This window comes from Hetaerina americana, unplaced genomic scaffold, assembly GCF_022747635.1.
Source record: "Hetaerina americana unplaced genomic scaffold, ioHetAmer1.1.p SCAF_10, whole genome shotgun sequence".
Classification (NCBI taxonomy): Eukaryota; Metazoa; Arthropoda; class Insecta; order Odonata; family Calopterygidae; genus Hetaerina; species Hetaerina americana.
This window is the reverse complement of record NW_027286070.1, coordinates 59,161,287-59,188,807: the sequence shown is the minus strand read 5'-3', so window position 1 is coordinate 59,188,807 and position 27,521 is coordinate 59,161,287. Positions and strand designations below refer to the sequence as shown.

The 27,521-nt window shown below is 37.7% G+C and overlaps 1 protein-coding gene across 1 annotated transcript in view; it reads right to left on the bottom strand.

Moving 5' to 3' along the window:
* Positions 1-23,985, bottom strand: part of LOC139700342 (pancreatic triacylglycerol lipase-like) — a 29,383-nt gene extending 5,398 nt beyond the window's left edge. Inside the window, exons 1-5 of the mRNA XM_071598981.1 lie at positions 23,829-23,985; positions 7,295-7,466; positions 4,198-4,361; positions 3,756-3,856; positions 1,665-1,821 (exon numbers count right to left, since the gene is read on the bottom strand). Of these exons, the coding sequence (XP_071455082.1) occupies positions 1,665-1,821; positions 3,756-3,856; positions 4,198-4,361; positions 7,295-7,466; positions 23,829-23,985 (751 nt within the window). The remainder of the gene's footprint in view (positions 1-1,664; positions 1,822-3,755; positions 3,857-4,197; positions 4,362-7,294; positions 7,467-23,828) is intronic.
* Between the last annotated feature and the right edge of the window lie 3,536 nt (positions 23,986-27,521).

The window sequence follows — 27,521 nt, the reverse complement described above, 5'->3', positions numbered from 1 at the left end:
CATTTTGTGCACGATTTCCAGTTTTGAAAACGAATTTCCCACCCGTGAAAGATTACCTTGTCCAAAACCATTTCCTCAATCTGCACCCAACAACTGGCCGGCCGTCTACAAGGTAATACATTACTAAAGGTGCTCTGGTTCTCTGGAAGGAAACCAAAATTCTCAAATTGGCTGATAAAAATTTGTCCTTGAACAAATAGAAGTCGCTCTGTTTTCACTGATAAAATATTTCCGCTTAAACTGGAGCAAAGGTTTAGCGATAACATTTCTTCAGGGACCACGCAACTGACCTTTACTTTTTTTAAAACTTCGACAAAATTTCTGTTACAAGGTTTTTCAAATGTTAGGTGATGTTCAATAAGAAATGCCAAACTTGGGGACGGTGCAATGGCTCTTGGTGCTTGAGACAAGACCTCCATATTGCATTTCGTGGAGCACCCTTTGGATAAGAGAGATTTTGTGCCGCGGGTAAATTGACAGCTTTAAGTATTTCAGGAAAATGAGACTAAAAGGAAGGACGGAATCAATAGTGGCTTCGGGAAGACACATTTTAAGTACACTAAAAATGTTTGCACCAACCTTTCTGGTTTTATGTAATGGACTAACTTGGCTAAGCAAGGATTCCCAAGCATTGTTGGTTACGTCTCCGTTGACCATTAAAAAGCGCAAACGCCCGCTCAAAAAAAAGCTAATTTTCACAGTTTGAAAATAATTTTGAAATGTCACCATATTAATTCATATAACTTGCGAATTTGGAGTATAATATAAATAGCTCTTTTATCATAACAGTACTGTTGTCTACCAGGGATATACTAAGTGCTATAATAAAAACTGAACTTTGTGAATTAAAGCGATAGCAGATATCACTGACTTGCTACCATTGACTGCTGTAAGGAACATAATTTAATAAATAATTATATTCTTCATTATTTTTGGATTTACATCACGATAAATCATGTAAAATCAGATGGTAAGTTGCCACTACTATATCATTTATCCAAAGATGGTTTAGGTACCTTATTCCATTATTTCTTTTACCATAGTCTTTGGTTTTTTATTTCCAAAACTGAATATTTTTAACGCCTCCTAATAAAAACTTGCAACACCGTTCGAGAACTATTGACTAATCGGTCGTGTCCGCCTTGCCAAGACAGAAAATGAACAGAAAATACTTCGTCGCCATATTCCTCTAGAATATGTAATGTATAAATGTCCGAGTGCTTTTACGAAGATCATTGAATTTTATGAATACTATGAGTTCGGACGCGGTAGTGTATTGTGTAGAGCGTTTGGCTACAGCCTGGAGGGACTGGGTTGGCTTCCGGGTGACGCTACCCAACACTGTCAGCTTCACCCAAGCGGTGTGATACCTCGGTTTCCAAATCTTCCTGGAAAAGCATAGGTAGCAAAGAGAAAGGAACCCTCCCGCCAATCCTGAAGTGTGAATTTCACACGCCAAATAAAGCTTACTACGAGGTGAGTTCTACGCTCACATATCAAACCAACCGTCGAGTTGACAGCTATGGTTTTCATGACTTATTTATGATTTTTATCGCACATACAGCAGCTTTTATCAATAAATATAGCCATAAAACTAAGCGAAGATGAATTGCTTCCAATGATTACGAACTAGCAAGATGACATCCGCCTGTGATCCCACTCACCCGTAATCCTGCCGAGTTTCTGGCCTCCTGAGAGGTCGTTTGAGGCAAATGCGGCGAGGTGGGCACCCAGGCTGAGCCCGAGGGCGTGCACCGTGGAGATGTCCAAACCAGTGGTGTTCGAGAGACTCTCGAGGAACTGAGCTAAGCAATGGCCACCCTAGGAAATAACAGCAGGGAATTGTGGGATATTTTCCTGACGAGGTAAATATGAATTTTATTGTAATGCTACTTCAAATTATTCCACAGATTGTGAAAAATATGCTTGATTCTACATCAATATTTTCCCCACTAGGAATTAAAAATGTCAGCTATGGAGAAGAAAATTCATCATTTTTATTATATTTTTCTTATGGTTGGTTTAAAAGTAAGAAAATTTAATTGAACAGAACTCGGAATATTATCTGCATTTAACATGCTCGAACAACAGTGGTGACTTGTGACCAATGAATACGAGATATGACTAGAATTAACGAATTAATTAATATATTTTAATGAAATAATGATAGATTACCATATACATTATTCTTTTTGTTTCAATTAAATGCATTTCAAATTTCCAGTGGTAACACAATCTCATCTCCCAGGAACGTATGCAGATAACTTGAAGGGTGGCATATCGACTGCTCTTTTGCAGTGAATAGGCATGCACTGGAACCATTATACATTTGCAGTATTCTTCCCTTTGATATACAATACATGAAAGTCATCTGCTCAGCTATAAACTACGCTAACTTCCAAATGACTTGCACCAATCACAAGATGAATACCCACAGCATCTGCAATCAGCTAATAATGAAAATCTAATTTAATTATGGCGGATACACATCGGGCATGGTTCCTATTATTGGTGCAGGTATCAGCCCAAATACGCATGAAATTCTTTTTTTCAAATAAATCATTTCCTATCTAATAGATGCAATTAAGTTAGTAAGTCAACAAATAATTTATTATTTCCATAGCTTGATTAACAGACGCGAACTTAACATGATGAGTGAAGATAAGATAGCTCTTACAGTTGCATAAGGAACCATTTTAATATGACGGGTAAACAGTAAATCTATGTGTTTATTTATTTCAATCGTACCAGTTGATCGGATGAAGGGTTGAGTAAATTGATATTTAACTTTCTGAGGTGTTTTGATATGAGTCCCGATGCTGGAAGTATTAGAATAGAAATACCTCAAGTTTTCAGTTTTTCTATGGTAAAAACTGAGAGTCTTTATTGGGATTTTTTCTAACTCTACTTCTTAACCTTCTGTACCCCTACAGTGCATTTTGCCTTCTCTTAATGAGCATATGTTACCAGTTTGCAAAGAGCTTACCAATACAGTAGAAACCTGGTGCGATATCTCGCACGGCAATAGATCATATAACATTTAAGGGAATATTGCAATCCAAATTTGCCAAGTTGACCATACATATAATAAAATTAATAGTCCCACGAAATTAAGTCAAAAAGGCCAAATGGCAGTTATTAGCTGGCCAATTTGGAATAAATGAATAAATAAATATATATATATATATATATATATATATAATAATGTTAACATTATATATATAATAATGGAACAATTTACCGTGTGAGTGTTCTTTTAAATGTGTCTATTCTTTTCTATTTGTGTTATATTGTGTCAGCCCATTATTGTGCCGCTCGTGTGAGTTTTTCCGTACAATCGTTATATATATATGTATATATATATTTGTTTATTTATTTAATTATTAAAAATACTTTGAAGACCTTTGAGGCATTGCAGCAATATCTGAAATAAATCTATTTTTTCCGAAACGTTTCCTGATACTTTTAATACGAACCATGTATGCTGGTATTTCATTACTCCATTTAAAATAGGATAAAAATGTAAAAGTTGCACAAGTAAAGCAAATTTTTATCTCGTTTATCTTCAGCTAGAAATTAACCTCTATCTCTTCAAATCATTGTCATATTACAGTAAAAATAAATCTCAAATTCACACTTCAAAAAATTTCAGCAATAAATATAGGATCGTAATGATTTACGCTACTCATTTTATTCAAGAATGACGGTAGCACCAAAGGTATACCATTACTCTACAAAGTACCACCATTACTCACCTGAAGTGTGTTTATAACGGCTGACGGGTAGCACGGAGCACCAGAGAGATTTCCCCAGTCCATGTTAATGATGTTAAGGTCATCACCATATTGTATGTAAGCTTCAAGAGAGAAGAAGAAAACTTAAGCACCTTAAAATAATCTGCTGCCATATGTGTTACCAAAATTAATCAGGAAGATATAATGTAGTAGTCGAGGTCATCCATAAGTGCCGACGTACTTAAATGAATCTGAGGCAAGCACAGAATTCATTTGAATTGATTTCTCTCGTAAATATGTTAGTCATACCGTAACACTAAAATACATCTCATTTAAGATGCATTGAAAAAACAGATTTTGAATCGTATGAAACTGATCATACTGTAATTGCGTTTATGTGCTTAAAAGTTCAATCATAAATACTGTTTAGAAATCTCATTTCCACAATGATACATTGACTAACCGTCTCTCAAAGCTAGTGCAATGAAGTCTTCAGCGTAGCCCCCGCCATATCCATGGATCACTATTTTGGTTGGAATGGATGGGTCGAATCCAGAAGAATCAATTACTTCCTTCGTTACAGGGTAAAACAGCTTCCTCCTCCAGAATAGTCTGCCTCCATTCTTACTGAAAGGTTATGAATGATTTTTTTATTGTTTTAACATAAATATAAATGAAAACTCTTAATTTTTATAGTATAACATTCATTTTCCTTGATCGGGATTCAAACCTGGATCCCTCAATGACCGGCCGAGTGCTTCAGCCAGTCTAAACTACCGAGGCTTCCTCTTACAATCTGAAATTTTGGGGTTATTAAAAGAATGAGAAGTTTAAGTATTCTAGAAGTATTTTAGTTACTGTCGCGACATATCCCGCAGTTCTTTGAATTTAAAATTAAAAAACTTTCTACAAATAATGTTACATTATACGCGCTAAAAATTCATCCATTCACACTGTTGGGAATTCATGGTGCTTAATTTAATTAATTGCCGGGTATTAAAGAGGTAATATAGTATGTCTTCTTGTCTACGCGTTTTTCCCAGACTATTACCATTGATGATAATTTGTATAAATACGGGCTCTTTCCCAAAAATAAGTAGAATGATCTCGTCGTCCTTTTCGACTCAATAAGGCGTTATCTACAAAATAGTTTTTGTCTAAAGGACAGACAGTAAATAGGTAAACAGTTTTTTTTTACGTGGGAGTCCATGAAAGGCTGCAGAAAAGAGTGCAATGCGTCCATTATTATTATGGGTTATCTATTGGTTAAGGTGGGTTTTGGATGGGCACAACTACCAAATACATATCTTATCTCTCCTAACAAAATACCACCCAACATTCTACTCCACAGCAAAGTTCCTCTCCATTTCCGTATACTTCTTTCCTCCCTTCATTCTGTCCAACACCCATATTCTATTCCCACCCCATCCTCATTTGCCTAAAATTCTCCCCTCTATCATAGTCTTCAACATTCCACTGCCAATCAAAATATTTTTTTTTGTCTCCTTAGAATTTTTCTGAGTATTTCCCTCTCCTCTACCACAATTACTAACACTTTCTCATTTGCTTTCCTTTCTGTCCACTTCCTTCTCCATCCTTCTCCACACCCATATTTCAAAAGCCTCCAATCTACAGGTATGACCATGTTTCCGCGCCGTACATAAATACGCGCTATATCAAAGTTTTGACGAGCCTTCTATTAACATCCTCACTCAACGGCCCGGTCATGATTTCCCTTCTCCTTGGGAAAGCATCTTTGTCTAACCATATTCTTCTCCTAGTGTACCTATTACTTTGACCATTATGGTCCAAAACACTTCCGAAAAACGTAAACTTTTCCACCTGCTCTAGTTTTTCCCTCCTATTGTAATGTTTAACTTAGTTTTTAACTCTTTCTGGAAACCGCATGACATTTATAATTTACATCTCATACCTATCGCACTGAAATTTCAATGTGCTCAGCAGTGGAGTAAGATCTGGTGCTTTCCCGGCGTATCTACTTAATGAAGTCTTTTTGGGTCTGACCCGGTGGAATATCCGAGAAAACTTCATCATGCCAAGCAATACTTGAAATCCCTGGGCTGATTGACAGACTAAAGTTTGACTATCAGCAAAGCTAACTAATTTGATGAATTCCCCGCAGACGTTCATTCCCATCTCTAGTTCTTCCTATGTATCTTCAATCCTTTCCTCCTGCGATACGTTGAACTGCACAGGTGATAATGGACAACACTGTCTTACTCCTCTTTCTAACACTGCCCATCCGGACTCTCCGTCCCCCACTCGTACCTGCGCAGTCTGAGACACATAGGTTGTTGATCCGCCTCCTGTCCCTCCAATCTATTCCTATTTTCTGCGATACACTCACTAGTTTTTCCCAATTCACTCAATCCGTTCCGAAATCTACGAAACTGGCAAATGCGTCCTGATAGCATTCTATGCTCCTCTCGATTATTCATCTCATTACAGCAATGGCGTCACGCGTGTTTCTCCCTATCCTGAACCAAACCGATTATCCCATAAGTAATCATTTTCCCTACTCTCCATCCTCTTTTTGATGATATTGAGAGCCACTTTAATTGCGTCCGATATTAAACTTATTGCTCTGTAGTCCTCACATGATGTAGCTCCTACCTTTTTGGGAATAGAAACTAACACTGATCTCACATAGTCTTCCGGATAGATTCCCTCCTCATATATGCTACTAATCAGTCCATATTGTCTCTTCTTACCGCATTTTCCTAAACCTTTTAGTAATCAGAACCTTTTATTGGAATGAGAACGCATCAATTATATGTCCAATTTACTATTAGCTAGTATACAGTTTGTCCTTGTCTTTTTCCCATGTCCACCGTCTATCTTCCATTGCTGGATTTACGCGACTTGCCCATCTTTTAGTGTTATTAAAGTTCATCTTGAGAAAGATGCGAAGCAAAGCCTCTTAGGATTCTCTTCGCATCTAAACTTTCTTCAGACACAAGGAAAGTTAGATATTTCTAACATCCAACGTAGACCTTCAAATCATCAAAGCCTCCAATTGGAGGGGAAATTCAGTGAACCCTGCTAAAATCTATTTTAAATCAAATGTCATTTTAAATGGACGTATAGCTGTTGACACACACTACTTCGTTGGGCAAGTCATTGAATTTGAATGAATTTTACTGAAAATTTGACGAATTTGCAATAAAATTTTAATGAAGGAAAAAGCTCAAATAGTATTCCTTACCTCCTATAAGTTATTATTTTCATGGTGTCAATCCACTAATTGAAGTTCCGATATAAATGGAAGTCCTATATTGTTTTTGGCTGAATACATTAGAAAGATCTTATCTTCATTAGAAATACCTTTATTATTTCTTGGTACGTGGTATCACTTAAACATGGTAATATACCATAGGATAAGACATGTTTGGCCTGTCAATGCACCGATGGTTTTCCAATGCAAAGGTTAATGATGCGATTTATGTTTGGAGTGCTCCTTGTTGCGTATTTTCGCAACTTCGATTTGAGCAAAAAATATGTAAAGTTACTTGGAAACTAAATTATACCTCTGCTCTCACCTGGTGTACAAGTGAAACGTCACATCCCTGTTGTTACCACAGGGTTCCCAGATCGACAATTTACACGGTCCCACGGGGATGTAAAACTTTTGCAGCGGCGTGATGTCTCCGTAATACCCCCTGAAGGTAGCGACGTCGTTGCTTTCTTCATTTTCGGTGATTTCGACACCACCTGAAATGAAAAATCACATTTCCGGTAAATTACTTCAAAGATAAAATACCGTTTGCAGTATTTTTTCCATTTTTCCCTTACCCAATGGCCTAACCCGAATTGTGGCTCTAAATGAGCTACGGTTTCAATATCAAACTGCACCACTGATTTTCCTATCTAACTTATGTATTATATGTTTTGAAAACGTACCTTTAGAAAGAAAAGGTGTACTGAAAGTGCAACGGTACAATCAGGATAAGTAAATATAAAGGTAAATAGACAGGTAGAAATTTAGATGACCGGGTTTCCATTATGTACGTTGGTTGAACTGCGCTATTTATTATATCCCTGACGTTTCACCATGAAATATTCATTTTTCTTATCCCCGTGCGACTTCGAAAACAACTTGGGCAACTGTCAAGGTTGCAATAAGAGGAGTGCTGTGTTCAAAGAAACATTTAATGATGAAAGAATAGTAGGTTTCATCGAAATGATTAGGTTATCAGACCAGATTTCCAGTGAATTTCAGTTTATTTAATAAATTAAGAAACAAAGTAAATAAGTATTTTTTTTACTCTCAAATCTGAGATATATGCGCATCTATAACCTAATTAAAATATTTTGAGACCATGTTTTTCCAAAGTTGAATTGGAAGGACCCATGAAAGTGGTAGAAACATTATTTATAGAAAGCATTATCTACAGCATAATAATGATTAATTATGGGAAAGAAAATGAAGCAACTAAAGCAATAAACATGAGGATTCCACAGAGGGCGTTCAGGATGTAGACTGACGAAAACTAATCCAAGGCTTACTCAGACCATTCTTTAACTTGTGGTGATGATTTTATCATTGCTAAAGGGGCTGTGATCTAATTGAATTAATGCTCTGTCAGCCCCTCAAGTATCTTCGAGCTTTCAGTTGAATTAATTTGATATTAGAGTTACCTCAGATCCCAAGGTCGTATCGCCCCATAAACTGCATTCAGAAAAATCATTTGATTAAGTGAGAAACATTTATATCCTAACCGGAATTCTAGCTGGCCCTCATTTCCTCACATCCCTTTGATCACAACATTTGGGCACATAAATTTACTGTTGGGAGTCTAAGGATCATGATGAAACAAATAAGGCTACCAATCTTTACAATATTCTGATAGAAAGAGAATAAATTAATGTAATACTAATACAACACCTAAGCTGCATTTTTAAATGCAAATTTATTTAAATAAAGGATTAAATAAAGCAAGATGTGTTTAAAATTTCAATGAGAGCATACACATCTCAAACCTTGATTAAGTAAGTTAGTTAAAATATTATAAAATATAGCTTTCGTAGTTACCAACCAATTTTAAGAAATTGTTCTTCATGAAGGCATTTATCATTTAGTCTATGCCATCCGGATATACTTTCTGGAATTGCATATAATATATGATTTAAATTGGGGAATTTACGTTTTTCTCAAAATATTTTGTATTCATCAATATTAAGGTTGTCCCATATGTCCATTACATATGTATAATATCCTTGTTTGAGGGCTCTTTCTTATCTTCAAAGTCACTCTGGAATGCAATTTTCGTTATTACTTTTAGCTACTGCAGCAGTTTCATCTTTATCTCCTCAATGTTGGCCAAAAGTCGTCTCTTCATGGTTTGTTTAATCCTCGGTAATGGGAAGGAATCGCAGGGGGCCATTTTCAGTGAATTTGAAGGCTGTCGTATATTAACGTTGTTATTTTTTGATCAAACAATCACGATAAGGAGTGAAGTGTGAACAGATATATCATAGCTTTGGTGGTGGTATCATATTTGATTACAAATCCGGGCGTTTTCTACATATTACTTTGCTCATAAGGCGTAAAACTTACAGGCAGTACTCCTATTCAACCAAACGACCGACGAATGTAAAATGGCATAGTACAATATGATGCTTAAAATAAAAGAAAACATTAAGTAGAGCCTTCACATTTGATCGAACTTGACGAGTTTTTTTGATCTTGGGTCTTCATGAAGTTTCCATTGGGACGACTGGATATTTTTATCAACACCATATCCGTACATACATGTTTCATTGCCAGTTATGGTCCATGTGAGCAGTTCGTGATCTTCATTTACGCCATTAAGCTATTTCTGAGCAGTATCCATTCGGTACTACTTTTGTCGGGATTCGACAATTTCGAAACGCATTTTGCAACATCACATCTCATGCCTAAAAAACTCGGAAAAATTTCTTAATATGATCCAAATGATATTTCAACATCATCAGCATTTGGCGATTGTTTATTATCATTTTCTTCACTTTTTCGACGTTGCCATCGGTTATGAATGTGCTGGGGCGTTCAGGGCTCTCGTCATCATCATCAACCCTTAATCTGCCCTCTCGGAAATGTTTTTACCAAAGGCAAATGCTTATTTAATTAAATTTGACTGAGAAGAAAGCAACTTTAGTATTTAAAGTAGAGTTCTGCACTTTTTTTATTCTTAAAGCAAAATTATTGTTAATTCTTTGTCAAAACACGTGTAACATTTTTAACCCTCAAAAGTAAATTAAATATCGTATATAAGCCAAGTGCAAGTATTATAATTCAACAACAAACAATTACGATAGTTGAGATCATAAAATAGCGAGAATGTAAGATTTTATGTATTTTTTACTCACACCTCGTGCGAATAAATTAAAGAAGCTATTTACTTATGCGCTCAATCAAACAGAAATTGTTGACTGGGATTTAAAAGTTTGCACGTCATTTTTTTAGAAATTTTTCCTAAAAAATTACGTCTAACTGTTATAAACGCAGCCGGAAATCTACAGTGGTGTAGAAACATGCTACGAGTCTTTTGCTTACTAATAGGTATTCGCGATAGTTAAAGAGGAAACTATGAATGCGGCGAAGAGAGAAAGTGCAAATTAATGATGTTAAACGTAAACTAACACTGAAAACAGTCATTTATGTTTGCGCTTTCACCTCAGCGCATAGGACAAAATAAATCAAGACGTGTTAAAAGCCAGGAGTAAAAGCAAAAAAATAACACAAAAAACACGACGCCCCACAATCAATGAATACTGTCATCTGAAGATTGAATGCATCGCCTTTAACGAAGGGAAGGAGAAAGCGCTGTATGAAAATTTGTTCACACTTCGATGTGACAAAAATCTCTCTGTCAACACGTTCCATGAGTTTATCCATGGGAAATGCCTTTTACCATCTGTCTACTAACTGCTAATATCTAAATCACGGAACAATACGCCGAATTGACAAATACTATTTATTATTTTAAAAAGAAAGTCTTAAAAGATTCTCTCTCCTATCCAACTGCTATGGAATGGTTAAAACATAGGCCGGCTGGACTTGTGTTGTCCCAACCCTTTGCCTTGACAATCGGTCATTCAACGGAAATACGTGTGGACAGCGCCCTAGTTCTTCACTGAAACGAATCCGAAACCGTCCGCCGTCCCATGGGAGTTCGTTCGCACTTTGCGTTACCACCCCTACTATCCACACACCATCAACCTATACATAATTTTCCTCTCCAGCATTCCCCACTCCCTTCAAGCTACGGTCACTGCTGGGGTAGCGGTAGCCGAGTGAGAAGGCACTCGACTGCTGAACCCAGGAGCCAAAGCTTTCGAGCTCTCAACTGAATGCAAATTATATGATTTTCCTGGTACCAGAGCATTCAGAGAAACCAAAGTTAAAAAAGGAAGGTTTGCCCCTCTACCCTGAACACACACACATACATGGAATCGCTTCTGCTGTGATTGGCAATATGTCAAATATTTTCGCAACACGTCTCACGTCTCATCCCATTCCTACCTGAATAACGAGTTCCTGCTCTATGGTGACCTTTGGTACGGTGACCGTAATATTATAAGGATTCAAGGAAATATTTTCACCGTCTAAAAGGTATCTACGAAATGTATGAATGAAAACTAAACAAATCTGCGTAAACAGAGATATTTTAATTATAGTAATAGAAAACCTTTTCCGCAAAACGAATTTAGGTATAGATGAGTAGGCTGGAGAATAAGGACAAAAATAGAAAAACTTTCTGGCACCGACGATGTGAACGCCGTGTTTTATTCTCAGTAGGCGATCCAAGGATGTGTACTGTTGGGGCCTCTACATACTTTTAGCAGCCTAAGAGATATTTTTACGCGCCAGGAAAAAGGCAGGCTCTCAGTAAAGGCTAACGAGCGAAGTCTCTGGTCAATGTGCCATCGTTTCAATTGTCTTTGAGATTAAGAAATTAAATGGCTGATAAGTTAACGTAGTTCACATTTTCCTTTTTTCTTTTGTTAGACTACTTTCATCCTGGGGATATATGGCAGGTTGCATGGATCAAAATAATTGATTCAAAGGCAGTATACATAGTCATTTTTATTATTTATTAACATAAATACTTATTTTGTGATAAAATAATACATGAGACTTATACGACTTGTTGACAATAAAATAAAATGGTATATTGATACATTTTGGGGCTGAATAACTTAAAAATTCCGCATTGCAAATTATCGAGGGATGGAAGAACTGTAGATAATATCAGTTTTATTATTAGAAGATATAATATATATTTAATACATTTTTAAATCAGCGATCTTATACCAACTATAAAAAACATTAATCAAGAAGCATTTCTCATATCTAAAGTGATAACAAATATGAAATATCATTCAATTCATTTTCTAGGCAATGAAATACCGTATCGACACTTATCAACTAAAAAGAACAAAAAATATTTTGGCTTAATTATCTACACATATGTACATCCTGCCAAAATAGTCATCTACAAAGCACTGTGCTTATGTAATATGACGTTACCTCGGGAAAAGAAAGACGATATGAAATGAAAAATAATAATAAATGCCACTCCAAATAAAGAATTGGCAGGATTGAATTACAAGTATATCGACTTTAAATGACATACCGACATTGTCATTTATTCCTACTCAGTTGAAAATTGCCGAAATAAATGTCAAAAACAAAAGAATTTTTCTACACATATTCTTTAATTTTCCATGGTATCATAAGAAGACAGAAAAAATGGATGCAAACCATTTTGATTGGCAGCGGGATATTGAAGGCTGTTATAGACGGGAGAATGTTAGATAAACGAGGAAGAGGTAGGGATGAACGAGGAATAGGATATGAATGTTGAACGGAATAAAGGGAGGAAGGAAGTATACAGAAATGAAGAAGGAGAAGTTATAGAGTACGATGTTGGACTGTGATTTGTTAGGAGACACAAGAGGATTATTTGATATTTGTGTCCATCCGAAACCTACCTTGGTTGGTAGACTACCTATAATAATAATAATAATACATGAACTCATTCTAATTCGCGCTGCTCCTTCCATCGGAAACTTTGGCATGATTCACAGTGAACTCTATCACTAGCACCCACATCACCGAAGACAGGAGAATCACTTTTACGCTGATGATGAAGCGCCAAATACAGATTCTAATGTATGGAATTAAAAAAAAATATTATTTCTCAGCAAAAAATATAAAAAATCCACCCGTTTGTTCGTCCTGACCAATGTTTTAAGGGCACAAGTCTCATAGTGGTTAAGTGTAGGATAGCAAAATTCTGGGTGAAAATTGTTTCACGATTTGTGGCCGTTGGATGATATTCATGCGAAACATTCCGCACTCGGTGGGGAGGAAACGAAAAGGTACTCCACTCCAAAGAGTCGATCCCTTCCAAACGCTCTCCATCGACGCACACGCCTCTCGCTTCGAGGTGTGTTCACTTTCTGAGATGCATTTGCAACGATAAAACAAAAAAAAATACGACGGAACACAAGACTTGTGGAATTGCTTCAGAAGATGGGGAAGTACCAGGACTACAATCGAGCGTTCAAGGCCACTTCCGCATTCAAACTCCCCTATTACCGTTCTGGGGACCGGATCACGTACTGCAGTCCGCGGCCCGCCCTCCCCACACCAGCGATTCCCGCCCAAAGCGGACTGGCTTGCGTGGGGCCTTGTGAGGGGGAATGGGTCACTTTCGCGATGCCCGTCGCAGCTCAATAAGCACCGGCGTGTCGGGGAGACGGAAAGAACGCGTGTCGTCATTACTCGAGAATTTAGGTTGGCATAGATTTTCGCGCCTCGCTCATGTCCAGTCCCATTTTCACGCTTGTCGTGGTAATGGTTGTGATCAGCTCAAAGGAGAAAAAAAAGGCATCAAAAATTGCAATTATGTGTCAAAGTACGCTGGTTATGACCGAAAGTAGTCCAGCTTACCCTGTCATTTTCTCACCTAGGGCCATATCCATGCTGGAAAAATATGGTGGGATATTACAGGTAATTTACGTTCGTCGTAAATCTTGTTGCAGTGTCACTGAGAGAAATAAAGCAATAGAAATGAATATGATACGGCATACAGTATGTGATATCTTCAATGCGAATCTCGCATAATCCAAAAGTGGTTCACGGAAAACATCCCTTTTTTAATTTTCCCAAGTTTTATTGTTTCAAAATGTTTATACAAAATCAATTGTCTTAAAGCTAATTTGTACATTAAAGTAGAAGGGGAAAAACTTAGGCAGGAGGAGCAGCTAGTGTGTTTCGATAGTATTTTAAAATAAAAGTAGTTTAGCAATGGTGACATTAGGAGAAGAATTGCTTTACCGAAAGAGGCATTTTCAAAAAAAGAATTGATTATGAGTACAATGATTCATAATTTAAAGAAAATATAATTAAATGCTCTAATATGAGACATGTTACTTTGTGGTTTTGACACCTTAACTTTGAGGCAAAAGAATGAGCGTACATTAAAGACTTTAGAGATGTGGATTGGGCGGATAATGGAGAAAATGAGTTGAGAAGATAGGAGGAGAAACACTCAGTCCATAAATAGGACGGTGGAAGAGAGGAAGTTGATGAGGAAATAGGAAAAGGCAGGGAAAATGGACGGGGGAAACATTGAAAGGTAATGGTGTGTAAAAGGCCATGATAGAAGGGAGAATGTTACACAAGTGGGTTAGACGATGGAAAAGATAAGACTTTACAGACGGCCTGAAGGCAGGTGGGAACTACGAAGAAATTTAGAAAGAAATAATGCAGAACTGGTATGAGAAAGCTCACAGGATACAGTGGTAATTGTCTATAGAGATCATCTAAAAACTAACTTGTTAGGTATAACACCTCGAAATCAAATGTAAAAAGAATGAACGCTATTTTTAGGATAGGAATTAAATTTTGAACAAAGTTCTGTCAAACTCTGTTATTCATAAAAAAAATGGCTCGTATAAAACCTGTGTGACAGTATGCCTTTCAAAGTAAAAATCCCATTTTAACAGCCCTTTCAAAATGCAATCAAACCATTTCCCAAAAGATTTTCTTTTGAATCCAGTTTGGGACGGTATTAAACGATACAGAACGTTAAAAAAAATCTGCAATATGCCGCCAAATCAATCGTTAAATTGACGAGGCATGACCCATATTCTTTCACACAAAGTTGCTTAAGTGGGTATCAAATCAAGCAATTCACTAAAATTCAAGGTGTGCCCACAGTTTGCAGTGGAAACAAAAAATTCTCTTGAAAACAATTTACTGCGACGTATCCCAAATATAAACTCGTTACGCTCAGTGGGGCAAATTGCAGCAACGTAAGATGTGATTAATGAGGTGCATAATGACGGAAGAATTACCAAACGAAGAGTTATCCATAGGATGCTGTAGTCCCATGAGAAAACTTTCAAGAGAAGAAAAAACCTTAGCGGGTATGCTTGGATGACGTATTACATTTCGCTTTGGTATATCCTATTAATGATTTTCATTCAAAATTGAATTATTTTCCTTCGTTGATATTTTTCAGTGAGATATACTAATCGGTCTCTTCTTGAAAGCAGTGAAATTACAGAAACAACAAATCATTGAAGTTCCAACATTTGTGGAGAAAGGACTTAAATAATGCGGCAAAGGACGTAAAGGAAAGAGAAAACAAACGGTTCTTTTAAGATAAAAAGAAGTTGTGAAGTTCATTTAATTTATTTTTCATTAATTCTGCAGTTTTGAAGCGATCCGAGACTTGGTATTGTGGTTATTTTCTTTGGCCTCTACTAAAAACATGCTCTACTAAATTACTTTCAAAGGAGTAGTTGTTGCAGTAGTTTTTATGTGAGGTGACCGACTGCTGAGGTCATTTACGCCATTAGGGATGGATGGGAGAGGAAGGGTGGAGAGAAACCCGGAATCGGCACTAGCCTACTCTTGTCGAAAGGCGCCAAGGGATCCGCAGTTTGACGTCCTATTCGTACTCACTCAAAGTGATCTCCACAAAGCACCTCAAGTAGGGATCGAGTTACCACTGAAAAATATTTGTTGTCCCCAGGATTTGAACCAGGGAAGCCTGTAGCCGTTAGCCACTGCAACATCCCGATCCCCACTTTCAAAGGATCGCAACGATTGTGCATAATAACATATCGTCACTACGGGTTAACTTTCTCGTTTCCTGCCACCCTCTTCATTCGTTCCTAGCTCAAATTTCGAACGAAATTTCCAATTACTTGCTTCTCATAATTCATCCTAAGTATCTACAATTTTTCCTCTCGACGTATCGCTCAAATATGACCTTTATTAAGCTATCACGCCTCAGAATATGTTCGATCAATTCCTTGGTTTCTCTTATTCTTTCCTTCTTCTTTAGCTTCTTTCAATCCCCCTTTATTCACGTGTTTGATCTTTACTCAGCTAAAAGTTTAGTGGTTTAGGAAAGGTTATGTAAATATCATTAAAAATTTAACCTAATTAGCACACTATTTTTCTGAAAAGACAGCAAAATTCAAGATGCCAAAGAGACCGCTTGCATTCAAACCTAGCCATACTTCCCAAAGGGCAACTTCCAGAGCCCGACGTAAATATTTCTCCTTATCTCTTAATCTTCACTCAGTCTTTTTACGCTCTCGTTTCGCCGGGAGTAAAACGCCACTCAATGAAACCACTACGCAAGGCAAAAAAATGTTCTAGTATAAGGACTGAAATGTTTTCACCAAAACATTCGAGGACTTTAGCCGTGCAAAGAAAAGATGGAAAACGCTCCTTTGATGGCTTTCCTGTTTTTTTTCTTTAAAGACACTGACTGCTACACGGCCGTTCCGCTCAACCAGCTAGCTCCCCATTAACGAAGGTGCACGCGATCGAACCAGAGTGTTGTCACAGATTGGGAACGCTCGTCATTATCCCGCTGAGGCAAATGATTCGACGGCAAGATTTAAAAAATATCGCCAACGAAACGTGCTATGAACGTCCCCTGTCCTCCTTAATGAGATTAGCGACGTTATCTCCCGGCAAGAGCGTCGCTTTAAGGCGAGCGAATGCTCCAAACTGGGATATTTACTGATTACCTTTTGCAATCCAGTGGGAGCGAGCAAGCGAGCGATTTCTATTCAGTGCGCTATAATTGCCGTGGAAGAAGGCGGCGGTCCAACTATTTTGCAACCGTGCATACCATTACGTGGGATCAACCCTTTGCATAGTTCCTCCGACTGGATGAAAAAGAAACCTCCAGAGACTCGCAAGTTTTAAAATTGCATTGACCGCCTTTCTTGATTCAATCGCAGATATTTCCACTACTAAGTCTAGAACTAACGTCCGCTTGAACCATAACTTGAGAAAAAGTAATACCGTGAACGATTTGAGGCGAATAAAAAGAATGTTGCTCTTCAGATTGGCATTGATCCATTAAAATCTTATTTTATTCGAATACAATTGGTCATCATGATTTTTTTCTCTTCTCAATTATTACAGCCCAGCTCTATGTTTATCAAAGACAAGTATGCAAATTAACTAAGTTCAGCATTAGATAAAAAAACATAAATAAACCAGTAAATAATCATTGTTGTTTTTTAAATTACGAAAAATAGGTAGCTTTATCTGCGGAAACATACTAAGTCTACTATTATTATATCTATCTATTTAAACGAATGCCCAAAAAATGTTTTGGAAACGATAAATCAACTATAGTAACACATGATTTGTAGGGGTAAGGACCATGGAATATAAGTGCCGGGATATGACAGTAAATCCTTCATCTTTGGGCAAGATAGTGAACCTTTCTAAGATCATGAGTGACTTATATAAACGTAGGTTGCATTCCAGTCATTGGAAAATATTATTTGGTCATCCAGTTGTTAATATGTATCATATTACGGAAATTGGACCCAAGGAATGTGTCCCATCAGTATGTGGGGCGTACGCGTATAATGTAAATTCACGTATTGAGTAATAAATATTTCACCTTGCATTGAAGTGATTAAACGTCACCGGGTAACAAGGAGAGTGAAAAAGCTGCACATGGAAATGAAATTTAACTAACTGTTTCGAAGATGAAACCCGCAATTGGATTGATAACGATATACGTACTTCTTATTGTATTCAAACTGTTAATAATATTAGTAATCGGAAAATAAAGCTCAATTTATGAGAAAATTATCCGAAGAAAGATTAGTATACTGGTGTCGAGTGTCACACTAATAAATCCGGACTTAGAGCTGGAGATTGGGCTGAGGGTACTAAGGCCCACTCAGTTCATTCAGAATGAGGGCAACTTCTCCCGTATCATCATCCCGCTGCCTAGGTAGTTCCAGCGAGCAGAAATTCACATCCCTTGGATTCTTAGGTGACCTGGTCCAATGGCATCGCTTTAAATTTAAACCATAAACCCCCCGGGCAATAGCCAAAGGTTTTACCTCCTTGACTTCCACGTCTCCGAAAATTGGTTTAAATTAATATTTTAAAATACCTAAACTGATATTTCGAATCCTAATTTTGGGTCATTTTAATCCCTCCAGCATGCTCTAAAGGATATTTTGCTACGTCAATAAAATTAAATTTATATTACTTTCTATGACGAGTTAACAACTGATCAGCAAGATCTATATCTCTATGATAAACTCCTAGAATATACAGACTGGAATGAAGTCACCATGGCTGCAATGTGTGCTTTCTGAACAGGTTTATTCAATGGCCATTTGGTGGTTAGTTGAAGGAGAAAAGTTGCACCCTGCAAAAACCACATTCAGTGCCCGAGGGATAAAAAAATATGAAGCTATGCAATATGGGAAGCATTTCCTCATTGTGGAAGGTCTCAAGAATGCTGAGGGGAATTTTACCAGCAGAGTCGAACGATGACCTCAATAAAATGAAATGCATATGATGGTGAGTTACGCAAATCCACGGTCAGTTGTTGTATCCGCTAATGAAAGTTGGGTTGCAGTAAGATCATTGGCGGAAATTTCTCCCTCGTCATTAGATAAAAGTGCATCTTTCCACTCACTCCGCCAAGATACGGCAGATAAAATTCTAAAATATTTGCACTAGTGTACTTAAAAGAGGGATTCAGATCTAAAATTCCTAATCTTCATTGCTTAAAAAGTTACTTCATCCTTCGAAGAAAAACTCTTGGGACAGGGGAAGTAAATTATATCTATCAAATTATATCTGTCAAATTTTTTTAACTAAAGTGATTTTATAAGGCATTCAGATAAGAAACACGTTCGTCGAAGAAATGTAATTCACGATTATAAGGTGATATTTTGGCGTTACCTTACCCTGCGTTCTTTCGACCAAATAAGATTCAAGGAAATATACTTTATTCTTAACCTTTGCATCAAGGTACTTTGGAAAGTTCAGGGACTTTTTGCGATATTTTTAGATGAGAGTTTTCAATTGAACAAACATCAAAAGCTCAACTTTCAGTGTGTCGACGCAGAGATCTCGATGAATGAGATGTTATGTGCTGCTGAGGCCTGAGCGATGTAATTGACCTGAAAATGTCATGAAAATTATGTGCACACAAGCGATCGAACAAGCCTCATCCAAGATAAACCCAAAAGGTCTCCCATAGTCTGTTTCCAAGAGTAAATAATAGATAATGTATTTAATATTTCTTTCAGTATTTTAATCTGCCCTCAACCACTTCTTCTCGTGTTTTTCCTTGCTTTCCTACAATATAATCAAGCCTAAGGTCCAAACCCAAAGAACCACCAGGCTGGTGCTTAATGTGAAAACTAAAATAATGTGCCATTTACAATCAACAGGAAAAAATTTAGCCCTGATAGAACATTATTTTTTTTTAATTGGTCTAATTCGGGCGATTCAGGCTATACATAGTTGTATCATTCCGTTATGCAAAATTTTTGGCACTTTTAACGTGACGTAGAAAGTCTCAATGAATTATTATTGGTAACACATTTAGTGGAAGATTATAAAGATCGTCCAATCTGCCTTGATTATTTGAAATTCTCCTAAAGTGTCATATCCTGCAGGCTTGAAAAACGTTGCAGGCTCAAAATCATTTAGTTTGGTGTTATAGTTAATCTGAATGCAAGACGTATATGCGCCAACGTACTTTAGATCATATAAAGTTTGGCAGGGGATGTTAAGGAAGATGGTATCAATAAGAATAAAAATGCATAAATCCAGATGAAAGTTTAGTTCCAAGAAACTGCCGGAGATGCCGCGACAGTAACTTTTAACGAGATTATCCGCTATATGTGCAACAATTTCAGTATGTAATGTATGGTTAATTATGCATCGTATTTCATTTCCATTTATGCCAGTTAAGACTAAAGCGGCTCAGAAATGAAAGGAGTTCTACAAAAATAAACTACTATCAGCCAACGACACAATCCCACGAGTAAGGACGTCCTTCATTGAGCTTCAACCAATTAACAATCACACTTTTCTTTGGTAGTGTGACAAGAATGCTTACGAGGGATGAGGGATTGATAAATTGGAAGTAAAGAGAATGTGGTATTAAGATAAACCGCTAATAGTAAATAAATGCAGAGAAGAACATGGAAAATATCCATTGAAGATTAATTAAAAATAGCAATTTTCCACAAAAACATTTTTGTGGAAAATTGCTATTTTTAATTAATCATGATATTCCACCATATCACGCCTGAAACGTCTCTTTTTATCCATTGAAGAGTAGGAAAGGAAAGCCTATCGAAATATTACTATTGAGAAGCGGTAATTGACCTCATGCTAAGCTACAATTGTCTCCTGAAGACAACCACGGGAGGTGAAATATATCAGAAAAATAACAGCAAATGGAAAGGAATGTATCTTGCAGAAAATGATGTCGCGGTAGGGGGTTAGGAAGAAAAGAATGGGGTACAGCAGAGAATTTCCGCGGACCAAATCACAAATAAATAACGAGCATTTACGATTATCTCATCCGCTGAATTGCGTAGTTTTATCATGTCACATGAAGCAATAACAAGAATAACTAACGGAAGATACCTGTACGTACCCATTAAATCGAGACATGAAATACAATAGTAAATATTTATGCCAGTCACGTGCAATACTACAGAATTTCCTCTGTGAGCTATGGAATAAATAGATAACATATACGGAGTTTGCAGTTTTTCGAAAAGAAACTACCGGTGACAGTGTGACACAATTTTCCCTATATGTAATTCACTACGCAATATGGGCAAAAATGAAGACCAGAATAAGCATCGCATCGACTCTAATTTGACGCACAGAGTCCATTATATTCAACAACTTGAGCAGCTTGGTAAGGCGACTTTTCGTCACTACACAACGCCCAACTCCTCTGCTCGAAGCAGCTCGACATTCCAGACGACGGACGTCAACATTCACTAGAACAATCACACGTTTTTGAAGCGTACGAGGTCACTGAACGGAGGGATTGGTCGAGTAGAAAATAAATCTCAACGGAGCAGTCAAATGCACGTGGTTTGCAATAAGAGATAGAAGGTCGTGGAGGGAATACAAAAGATCGCATTATGGTACAATTTCTGCCATCAATGAGCCGGCAGTAAATGGCGATGACAACAGGATTGGTTAAGCATCGCTCAAATATATCAATTCCTTTGGTTTCAGCTATCTCGAGCGGAATACAATGATTTGTAGATAACTCGAGCAAATAACAGTTTTTAATTATCGTAGCCTGAGATTTTATGGAAACAAAATAAAATTATTATTGCCCAACTTTCGTAACAAAAGAATTCAAGGCTCCATTTTAAAAAGCATATTCCCTTTATGAAGAATTTGGCCTCCCAAGTGGGTCAAATGCCATCTAGCATTGTAATGACGTCAATTATGACAATGACACAATGATACTCAGAATATTTTCCAGGGTAATGAGACATGACATATGCCGAAACGTTTGCATAACCCTTCTATGGGAAATAATTGACCCGATATTATTTCCAGAAACGCTGACATAGTTTCTTTTCATTCGGCGGTGAGGAGATGCCGAGCACAAAAATTCTCAAAGATATCTCTGTCACTGTTATCCCATGGTTTTAAGTATTGAGTGCTAAATTTCCGTGGTTTCTGTCGTGATTGGTTAATGTGATTTGACAAAGAGAAAGCATCTTTTTCGATTACTCTCACAGTTAGCAAGGTATTCCTTCAATATTTCAGATTAAAAATCTGGTAATGAATTTAAATGCGAGATTATCTTCGGGGATAATTCAACAATTGAGTAATGGGTAAGTTTCCATACCTTTTCACTCACATTTTGAAACAACTTCTGGAATAAAATTCATCACACGTGAATCGACGAGGGTGGGTTCACAGAAAAGGATTATCAACTTGCTCCTTTTTTGGGAGATATAAACATCTTTATATCAATTACGATAGCGAATCGTTTGATGAAAGTCGTGGATTCTTAAGGCTTTGTAAATAAATTGAACCAGCTTCAAAAGTGTGGGATCTCAATCACTTTGACTAGAACTGAAGACTACCTAGAACCCCATTTTGTTTTGATGTGAACGAAGTGCTATTTGGTAACTCTTTTGCTTAGAATTTATTTCTCTCCGATTCCGAAAATATATTCAACTCTGAAATATACCTATTCACCATAATACTTGGATAATTGTAAGTAATATATTGTGATACTAATTATACTTATTTTTCATAAAATATATTTCTAAGAATTATCGAAATTAACGCTATACGACATCATCTAAAGTAAAATGAATCTCATAAAAAAACTTTGGAAAATAAAATATACATCCTTCTGGTTACGACAGTAGGTCTCTCAAAATTTACTGTATTGCTACATACTATTAACGCTGGAACCCCGATCAATAGGATGAATAAATCCAAGTATTTGAAACGTCATGCTAATCAATGAAGCCCACATCCATTGTTATCTGGGAGCTTTAGAGTCTTCAAAGTCATCGGCGGCTCAGATCGAGACATATGCATGACTTTCACTAACAATATAACTTTTAGCACATTCACCGATTATGAAATGATGTTCACTTTCCTCATACTTCCATTTCTGCGTCATTAAACAAATTTACTTCAACTATTATCACGGCATAAATAAAATTCTACCTTGAAATTTGTTGACTCCGCCTATCTAGCTAAATTTTGAAGATGACCTGGAGGTCGGGATCATATCGCACCTTTTACCTCAAATTCATTTATGAAAACACAACGCGCTTGGAATATCGATAAACCGATGATAGCGCTGACCACCGAGACGGTCATGTTCACTCCTATTCCGCATCCCCTTCCATTCGCTGAAGCCTAGAAATTTCTGTGCTGGATGAGGTTTACTTGATCGTAGAGTGCGCTTCAGTAATATACGACCTCAATGAAGTAGATCCGCAGGGCAAATTTAGTCATGACACTAGCATTGGGTACGTTGATGTGCAGCCAAAAGAGATACGGAGTCCACGGAGCAGGTGGAATTACAATGAAAGATAAGACTTGTGTACTGCATGGAGCGATTTCATCGCTAATCACTGGATTTTGTAACCCAAGTAATTGAGCTCACCACACGTGAACGGTGTAAATGATCGAATCGAAGGTCGGCTGCAGCCAAAGTTAATTTTCATCGATCCACGCCAAGGAGAGCCCTGAAGGTTGGTTAACCGAGAACTCTCCAACAGAAGTAACAATTGAGCCATCTCCATTGAAGCGACAAGCTGCATGGGTTTAACATAACAGTCATGCAAGCTAATTATCAAGTCAATTGAGATTGAGTCCCTTCGTCTAAATGTAGATGAACGAGTCTATCATCTAAAGCAGAACACGCGTTGTTCTCGAACGTGCGATGGTATCACCGTAACAACAAGTCACCGCTTTAATTGTCCTCATTGATGATATAGATGTCAAAGGATAATTACCGTCGCACACGAAGCCATAATCGACCTTGGTTCTTTAAGATCAATTTAAGTTGTAGACACGATAAAATAATTCCACCTCGAATTTTATGGAGTGCACTACATCAACTTTTAAAATACAAAACCAGCAGGCGTTGCACCGCTAACTAAACAAAAGAAAAATAAGCTCTCTATTTTGTCATGCGGTTAGTGCACCGCAATAGGTAAACCAACGCCCAGGAACACCGATCGCCGCGGGATCAATCGACCACTTACCGCATCGTCCGACGCAGGCGAGGAGTGCTGAGAGCACGCCGAGGAGCGAACGGACCCTCCTCGCGTTGTTGGACCTGGCTCCGGCAGCGTAAGCGTCGGGGCGGCATCTCCGACATCTGACCCCTTCCGGAGGCGGAAGGTCACCTGGATCTTCCATGGCTGGACGGGAGTCGAGGAAGAGACCCTCTGGCCACGATGTTTGTCACTAATGCGGTCTTATCAAGCCCGCGGGCAGCCGGCGACACTTGGTCGGTGGGAGAGACGCCCGCCCACCTGGGGCGAGAGCTGCGAATGGAAGGCGAAGAGGCGTGAGTCGCGCCGGCGGTCGCAGAGCGTTTGCCTGTGACCCCTATAAGAGTCGCACATTCGGACGCGTGCAGAGGGAAGGCGGGGTAGAGGACGATAACAGTAGTGGTGGAGGGGTTAGCATGCAATCGTGTGATCGGAGAGCTGGGTAATAAAGGAGTCGAGCTCTGGGATGGGAAGGGTGGGATCCGGAGCCCTCAGAGGCGGGACATTGAGGTGCGTAGTGAAAGGTGAGAGGGAAGTCAATGGGAGAGGGAGGAGGAGGGACGGATAGAAACGAGGTAGCTGAGCGGGAGAGGTAAGAAAGTCAGTGGGTGCGAGGTGGCATAAACACGCAGCCGTAACAAGGAGTTTGGTGGAGGTTGTTAATAGATGCATAAGTCACAGGAATTCGAGGAGGCTAAGACTATTCACGAGGGAAAATATTAAATTTTAAAGGATGATCGCGCATCTGCCCGTCACGGTGCCCACCGATGTCGGTAGAACTGTTTATAAAAGTTATAAGGGTAGATCAACGACAGCTGATGATACTTGCATCATTAAAGATATACGGTTGATTTCTGTTAGGGTATGCATATATATATATATATTTATTTATTTATTTATTTATTTATTTATTTATTTATTTATTTATTTATTTATTTATTTATTTATTTATTTATTTATTTATTTATTTATTTATTTATTTATTTATTTATTTATTTATTTATTTATTTATTTATTTATTTATTTATTTATTTATTTATTTATTTATTTATTTATTTATTTATTTATTTATTTATTTATTTATTTATTTATTTATTTATTTATTTATTTATTTATTTATTTATATTTATATTTATATATATACATATATGTATTTATATACATACACACACATTAAAATAGATATAAGGAAAAGGGATAGGAACACATAGAAAGGACGAACACAGGAGAGATTAACAAGTAGGATATTTTGGGAATGAAGGAAGATTGGAGAGTAACCCAGCGTTAGGATTATCCTACTCTTAAGTGATAGGCGCCAAGGGCTCTATGATTTAACGTGCCATCCAATGGAGCCACTTGAAGCACACTCCACACCGTACCCAATCTAAGGATCGAGATAGTGCAGAAAAATCCTCCCTCCCACGGGATTCAAAACCAGACCCTCGGGGTGGGAAGCAATTAAATTAGCCACCGCATAATTCTGATCTCCCATATGGTTGTTTAAAGCCCATATATTCTCAGCCCAAGGGTCAGTTTCAGGAGTCATTCCAAAAGATGATCTACATTTGATGACCTCTGAAGAAATTTTGCAGTTCTGCTATGGCTCGGATTTTCGTCAAGTAAATCAAACCTGTAGAAGAAACGAAAGAGTGTTTACGAAAGAAGGGAAAAATTGGGAGAGGGGTAGGGAATGAGTTGGGAGATACTTGTGAAGAAGTGATCATGTAGGGGAGGTAAGATGACAGACTGTCTCTGTGGTCCGAGGAAAAGCACATGATTTGGCAAAGCTTTATAATGTGAAAATCACTTATGAAAAAATCACTGGCCCCGTCTATCACTGAGGAAACTAAGCTAACTTTCTGGCAGAGAACAAGTTATTCTTCAGAATGTCATTCATCAACGTACTAGAGTGAGCACTTTTCCTGATACAGATTTTATGAGAGATTATGATTGAGATTATCCAGAATGGGTGTCATGATGGAATATCGTCTGGTGATGTGAAATATCTGCTGAAAAATAACCTATTCCACCAAATTTCATCCAGCTTACCTTGTGCTTACAATTAATCGAATTACTGAAAATGTTCGTATTCAGTCTCGTAAATATCAAAATCAGGCCTCGTATCATCAATTTTTATTACGCTAAACTGTATATATCTAAAAATTGAATGTTCATGTCGCATTTTCCGGGTTGTATGCGAAATCCTGTTGATTCTAATTATGTCCTCCGATAAAAGTTCAGCAATGAATCAGTTAAGAAATTATACCATTTTTGTCGGCGAGACAAACGTTGTTCATACTCATTCCAAAAAAACTGCGGGAGATGCCGCCACAGTAAATTTTGATGGAGTCATCCGCTAATATGCATTTCAATGGAACAATTTCAGAGTGTAAAAATCATTCACCTTGACCGAGATTCGAACCCAGATCCTTCAATGTCCGGTCGAGTGCTTCAGCCAGTTAAGCTATCGAGGCGTCCTCTTAAAATTTCAGAGTTTAAGAGGACGCATCGATGAGTGATGCAGATATCACATTATTTTATCCATTATAACTAGAAAAACAAAATCAATTATGTTTGAAGCTAATGAAATACGATTTTGTAAATACTATACTCGTTCAAGGTCCGTCCCAAAAGTAGCATGGCTTATATTTTCCCGGATAAACACACGGACTGGCAGCGGTTTTTCTGGCTAGGTTCAAGAAAGGGAAGTCTCTCGAAAGACTGGAGACCGGTAGCAGTTGGGTCCCAGCCTTTGCAGTGTGCGAATCGTTCGTTTGCGAAACCTCTATAACGTGGCATTACGCTACGTCATGAACCGGTTGTTGAAATAGCGCTACACCATCAAATTTTGCGTGAAACAGGGCAAAATCGGGGAAAAGACTCATAAAATGCTCAAGGCAGCTTATGGTGATAACACCAAGGTTATATCGGGCGTTTTTGAGTGGTACATGTTGTTTTGGGAAGGCAGAGAATATGTTGACGGCACCGTACGTTCAGGACGCCCTTCAGCCTCAAAAAGAGACGTAACTCTTGCAATAGTGTAGCCTTTGTTAGACAGGGATCACAGATTAAGTGTTCGCATATTTTCTGAAGAACTTAGCATCCCTAAAAGTGATGTGCATTGACTTGTGAACGAAAACATGAGAGAGTTGTGTTCGAAGTTGGTGCTGCGGGTGCCTTCGGACCAACGAAAGGAAACTCGCACGCGGATCTGCCAAGAACTTCTCGACCCTCTTAGTGAGGACCCGAATATTTTAAAAAAAGCTCCACGAGCAGGAGACTTCTTCCTCCGCCTCAAAAATGTGCTGAAAGGATGTCACCACAGCTCAGTGGAATCGCTACAACAGGCCATGAAGAGAGAGCTTAGCCGATTTCCGACACACAAGAGTGCTACTGTGATGACATTTGAGTAAATGCTTCAATTCTGGAAATACATTTTTTTGATCGAATCAATTCTACTACTTTTGGGACAGACCTTCTTTATGAATAATACATTTTAAAATGTGTTTTTTTTGTCTTTGTGAACTTATTTTGTACACCTTTCACAAGCCTTTTTTGGAATAGCCGCTTCTTTCTCCTAATTTGTTTTCATATAACACAAATACTTTTAAAAATATAGCATTTATTTCCCAAGGAAAACGTTCTTTTTTCAACCGCCATAAAAGTTAAACCATCTGTGGT